The sequence below is a fragment of the Cebidichthys violaceus genome, unplaced genomic scaffold (genome assembly GCF_023349555.1).
Source record: "Cebidichthys violaceus isolate CVI_PGR_0920_01 unplaced genomic scaffold, fCebVio1.0.p SCAF_516, whole genome shotgun sequence".
In the NCBI taxonomy this organism is placed as follows: Eukaryota; Metazoa; Chordata; class Actinopteri; order Perciformes; family Stichaeidae; genus Cebidichthys; species Cebidichthys violaceus.
The window spans coordinates 23,200-29,443 of NW_027176724.1; the positions used below are offsets into that span (position 1 = coordinate 23,200).

General features: G+C 47.1%; 1 protein-coding gene across 1 annotated transcript; it reads left to right on the forward strand.

Moving 5' to 3' along the window:
- Positions 1-371: 371 nt before the first annotated feature.
- On the forward strand, positions 372-6,195 carry LOC137888130 (coatomer subunit beta'; the record flags this gene model as incomplete). Its single annotated transcript, XM_068731450.1, has 20 exons — positions 372-477; positions 958-1,095; positions 1,221-1,307; positions 1,548-1,674; positions 1,830-1,978; positions 2,129-2,275; positions 2,579-2,678; positions 2,785-2,927; positions 3,125-3,324; positions 3,430-3,540; positions 3,639-3,727; positions 3,825-3,931; positions 4,068-4,211; positions 4,311-4,441; positions 4,675-4,882; positions 5,017-5,127; positions 5,248-5,462; positions 5,547-5,685; positions 5,874-6,011; positions 6,118-6,195. Coding segments are annotated over exons 1-20 (2,565 nt in total), but the record flags the coding sequence as incomplete, so codon positions are not given.
- Positions 6,196-6,244: the final 49 nt, after the last annotated feature.

Consider the following 6,244-nt stretch of genomic DNA (forward strand, 5'->3'; position numbering starts at 1 on the left):
AAAGTAGAACAGAGAAACTAAGCATAAACATTTAACTACTGTGTACAATATAAAGATGGTTACGTTTTGTAGATGTAGATGTTTTTTTTTATGTTATAGCAACATTTGTTCTTCTTACAAGATCACAATGACAGCTTACTCATGATTAACAACACTTAAATAAAAAAACAATCTTTCCCCAGCATAACAAGAAAGAAAGAGCGAATTATTAATCTGAAGATATCTTGGTATGGACATCGCAAAGTCACATAGCAACCATGAATAAAGACAACACCATGCAGGTTTGCTTCCTGTCACCTCGCGATCAGCGGACCTTCAGTGTCACGTCACCGCTTTCAGAGCACAACTCACGCGAGATTAATATTCAGGAAGTTCCACGTCAGTATCCAGTGCTCTGTTCGCCAAATCGGACCCTGAACGCAACTGCTCCCATCTCATTTAACCGATTTTATTGTGACAACGCGGGGATAAAACATGGTAAGAGACATTTACTGTGGTCCCCAGAATGTTTAGCTTCCGAACAGGTCATCGGAGTGTCCTCGTTCGTGTTTAAAAGGACAGTGGAATTGTCAAATAGAAATGCATCATTGTAAGTAGCTTTAGCGGCTAACTAGCTTGAGCTAGCAGGATAACTTGTAGCTAACTGCTATTTATACTTTTACACAACGGGCTGTTTGTAAGCAAGCGGTTGCATTTGTTTTGAGTCACTTGTCGAATTCATTGCGATGGCGTGTAGCTGTACGTTTAGGATTAATGGAATCATTGGAGTATATATGGCTTCATGTTAACATGCTAACGGTTATTTGGCTACCTGTCCTATTATTGTGGCTCTTTACTCGGAAGCTACCGAGTGTCATTAGCTAAATGACCCCCCCCCCGTAACGCCACTCATGTCGAGAGTTTGAACGGCGGAAGAGACAAAAGGAAAAGACCCAGATGTCCTTCTTGTGTTTTCAGCCTCTGAGGCTGGACATCAAGCGGAGGCTGACGGCTCGGTCCGACCGGGTGAAGAGCGTGGACCTTCACCCAACCGAGCCGTGGATGCTTGCCAGCCTGTACAACGGCAGTGTCTGTGTGTGGAACCACGAAACACAGGTGGGGATCTCTATCGATGGGCCGCCCATACGGAGCTGCACTACGGACCGCAGATTAACACCGAGTGTGATGATGTTGCTCACGGATTCATCAGTGTTCTTTTTTTTTTTTTTTTTCTTTCCCAGACTCTCGTCAAGACCTTTGAAGTATGTGACCTTCCGGTCAGAGCCTCCAAGTTTGTGGCAAGGAAGAACTGGGTCATTACGGGAGCGGTGAGTGTCATGACTCTTGACAGTTGTCTCATGGGTGTTTAATGGGTGTGGGCATGCGCAGTAAACCCTTGCAGCAGTGGTGCCACATCAGTGTTTTACATCTGATGGTTTTGCTTTTGCATTTTTCTCATTGTGTTCGACTCAAATGGAATATACCAACTGCTCGTATTGCAATGTGTTTTACTCTCGTCTGTCTTTGTATTCAGCTGATATCCTAATTTGTTTTTCTCCCACGAGCAGGATGACATGCAGATCCGAGTGTTCAACTACAACACGTTGGAGCGCGTCCACATGTTTGAGGCCCACTCTGACTACATCCGTTGCATCGCCGTCCATCCGACCCAGCCCTATATCCTCACCAGCAGTGGTACGCCTGTATAAACGTCCTATATAATGATGGGTGGCATCCTCTTCTGACATACTCAATACCTCCTTTTATGCCAGTTTCCTCAAATGTCTGTGTATTGTGTGTGTGTGTGTGTGTGTGTGTGCGCACACGAGCGTGACTGTATTTCTGTGCAGATGACATGTTGATCAAGCTGTGGGACTGGGAGAAGAAGTGGTCATGCAGCCAGGTGTTTGAGGGCCACACTCACTACGTCATGCAGATTGTCATCAACCCCAAGGACAACAACCAGTTTGCTAGTGCCTCCCTGGACAGGACGATCAAGGTAGGGCTCGCTTTCTGATGTCTTCACTGCGGCTGATTTCACCTCGTCATTGAGACCGTGGGACGCCCAGATCCTTCTGCCTTCACCGATTTTTAACCGCTATAAATTAAGCACATTTCTGTCTTTTTTTTTGTTGTTGTTTTGTTTCAGGTTTGGCAGCTAGGCTCGTCGTCTCCCAATTTTACTTTGGAGGGTCATGAGAAAGGGGTCAATTGTATTGACTACTACAGTGGAGGAGACAAGCCCTACCTCATCTCAGGGGCTGATGACCGCCAAGTAAAGATCTGGGACTACCAGGTAAAAAAAAACAACTTTCATTCACAAGAAGGTGAAAGTAAACAACAGAACGCAAATCATGGAACTAATAAACTCTTAAGTTGAACACAGGCTAAATTTCCTTTTCTTGCATTATAAAAAATAAACAATTATAGCTTGCTGAAAGAGTTGATCATTGATCAGCAACATCATTTCTGTGAGGATCCTTTAGCATTGTGTCTATATATATATACACACACACACACACACACACACACACACACACACACACACACACACACACACACACACACACGATTAACCTTCTTCCTCTGTGTGTGGTAGAACAAGACCTGTGTCCAGACTCTGGAGGGCCACGCCCAGAATGTCTCCTGCGTCAGCTTCCACCCCGAGCTGCCCATTATCATCACCGGATCAGAGGACGGTGAGAGCAGGAATTCCCCCCACCCCACCCCCCCACAATGCATCTCACCTCATGGCCTTGATTGATCATTGCTTCATGCAACTTCATCCTCCTCCTCCCTCTGTAGGTACGGTGCGGATCTGGCACTCAAGCACATACCGCCTGGAGAGTACTCTGAACTACGGCATGGAGAGAGTGTGGTGCGTGTGCGGCCTCAGGGGCTCCAACAACGTGGCGCTGGGCTACGATGAAGGCAGCATCATTATCAAGGTGAGCAGAGGAGAGCGTGATTCTTAAAAATGGGTTTTTGATTGAAAGGAAACTCTTACTATACACCCTTACATACTCCTGACTAGTAATATAGAAGAAAAATGAGTTGTGGAGGAAAAAAAACAAAGGAAAAAAGACATCAAGATGAATTATATTATTCATATAATGAACTATCTCTGTCGACGTCTGCTGTGTAGGTGGGTCGGGAGGAGCCAGCGATGTCGATGGACGCGAACGGAAAAATCATCTGGGCTAAACACAGTGAGGTGCAGCAGGCCAACCTGAAGGCCATGGGGGACGCCGAGATCAAGGACGGAGAGAGGCTGCCGCTGGCTGTCAAAGACATGGGAAGCTGTGAGATTTACCCCCAAACCATTCAGCACAACCCTAACGGAAGGTATGCACCCGCTCAACCCCCGGGCCAGAAACGGGCAGACATGAGCGCCACCACCACCACCACCACTGTTACGAAAATGAATGTTTTTATTTTTGTGTGCGCCAGGTTTGTCGTGGTGTGCGGCGATGGAGAGTACATCATCTACACTGCCATGGCTTTGAGGAACAAGAGCTTCGGCTCAGCGCAGGAGTTTGCCTGGGCGCATGACTCCTCTGAGTAAGTATGCTGGTGGAAACGGGTTCGATGCCCCCCCCCCCCCCCCCCTGCTGCTCACCTCTATCTTAGAACTGACGGGCTACACTCTTCTTCAACAGATACGCCATCAGAGAAAGCACCAGCATTGTCAAAATCTTCAAAAATTTCAAAGAAAAGAAATCTTTCAAGCCTGACTTCGGAGCTGAAGGTAATGTGAACGTTGTTGGATGGTAAAGGTGTGGTTTTTGGAGGTGGATAGTTCCCGCTGGCTTCCTCACTGGATGTGTTCCCATTCGTCCCTGCAGGGATCTACGGAGGTTTCCTGCTCGGGGTGAGGTCCGTGAATGGCCTGGCATTTTATGACTGGGAGAACACCGAGCTGGTCCGCCGCATCGAGATCCAGCCCAAACACGTAAGACTTCTACACGAATGTGTCTTTTAACAGCTCTGTATGTAAATCATTCATAAAAGGGCTCTTGTCCAGTCATTTGTTCTTTCTCATCCTCTCTTCACCCTCTTTTTTTTTTTTTTTCATATAATCAACCCAGATCTTCTGGTCAGACTCCGGTGAACTGGTCTGCATCGCTACAGAGGAGTCCTTTTTCATCCTGCGCTATATGTCGGAGAAAGTGGCTGCTTCTCAAGAGAACAATGAAGGAGTGACCGAGGATGGTATTGAAGATGCCTTTGAGGTGGGTGCTTTGAACTTTCAGTGATTTTAAAAAAACAAATAAATAAATACTCCTATGTCCTAATTAATCTGGGTTGTCATTCATTTATTTTATGTCCAGGTCCAGGGAGAAATCCAGGAGATCGTGAAGACCGGACTTTGGGTAGGAGACTGCTTCATCTACACCAGCTCTGTGAACAGACTCAACTACTATGTAGGAGGAGAGATCGTCACGATCGCTCACCTCGACAGGTACAAATACAGACGGTTTAGCTTTAATTTAAGTAATAAGTAATAACATGTAATACCTGCCTCTTAAAAGACGGTCTCTAGAGCAACTTGTAATACGGTGAATTTATCACAGTTGCTTTAAATGTCTAGAAAGAGAACGGCCGAGCTGTAGACGTTTATTTGATTGCTGTGGAGGATGCCGAGTCTTTCACGCCGCCTGCTTTCTCTCCCCCCCCCCCCCCCCCCCCCCGCAGAACCATGTACCTGTTGGGTTACATCCCAAAAGACGACCGTCTGTATCTTGGAGACAAGGAGCTCAACATTGTGAGCTACTCCCTGCTGGTCTCCGTCCTGGAGTACCAGACTGCTGTCATGAGGAGGGACTTCGGAATGGCTGACAAGGTGCTTCCCACAATTCCTAAAGAGCAGCGGACCAGGGTCGCCCATTTCCTGGAGAAACAGGTAAGGAAACGCATTAGCGGGTCGATTTCCTTATTTATTTAATTGAAGTCAGTTTAATTGCAATACAGTTTCTTAATAGCAGTCTGCGCTTGTAAGATGCTGATGGGTTTTTTTGTTTGTTTGTTTCTCTTCAGGGCTTCAAGCAGCAGGCGCTGGCTGTGTCCACAGACTCGGAACACAGGTTTGAGCTGGCGTTGCAGCTGGGAGAGCTGAAGATCGCCTACCAGCTGGCTGTGGAGGCAGAGGTAGGAGCATAGTAGTCGGCTCTCTGTAACGTGTCACACTTAAAAACATTACCAGACAATTCACAATGGATCACAAGAGTTTGGCTACTTTTCTCATATTTGTCATTTTAACCCCTGCAGTCGGAGCAGAAGTGGAAGCAGCTAGCGGAGCTGGCTATCAGTAAGTGCCAGTTCGGCCTGGCCCAGGAGTGCCTGCACCACGCTCAGGATTACGGTGGCCTGCTGCTCCTCGCGACAGCCTCCGGCAACGCTACGATGGTAGGCAAGCTGGCTGAGGGGGCAGAGAAAGACGGCAAGAACAACGTGGCCTTCATGACCTACTTCCTGCAGGGGAAGTGAGTACCGGATGAGCGTGACATCTGTGGACGCGTGACAGAATTAGATGTGCGTTGTTTCTACATATCGTCTTTTCTCCACAGTCTGGATCAGTGTTTGGAGCTTCTGATCAGAACAAACCGACTGCCTGAAGCTGCCTTCCTGGCTCGCACCTACCTGCCCAGTCAGGTGTCCCGTGTGGTCAAACTATGGAGGGAGAACCTGGCTAAAGTCAACACGAAGGTCAGTTCTGTTATCGCGATTGTTTGAAAAAAAAAATATTGATACAGCAACGAACTTTATCACTAAGATCAAGAAAAACAATCGGCACCAATCTAGGTGTAGAAAAATAGGATTTCAATTTTAGGTTCTTTAGAATATCTAGATATTTCCTCTTGGCCATGACACACTGCACTGGCTCGTCTTTACAGGCGGCCGAGTCTCTAGCGGACCCCACGGAGTACGAGAACCTGTTCCCGGGGCTGAAAGAAGCCTTTGCAGCTGAGCATTACCTCCGAGAGTCCTGCTTGGGCACCTCTAGGCCCGCCAAAGATTACCCTCTCGTCACGGTGAGTTGCACAAGTTTTGAAATTGACAAATGAGGTTGTGGGTTCGACAGTATTTCTGTAGCTTTATCTCACTCCTGTCTCCTCTATTTTACACAACATGTTTCAGCTCAACGAAGACAGGAATATTCTCGAGGAGGCTCAGGGATACGAGCCCAAAGGAACCTTCATTCCTACTGTCTCCAAGGTCTGTTTGTAGCATCCAACACTATGTAATAGTGATCATTCAAAATGGG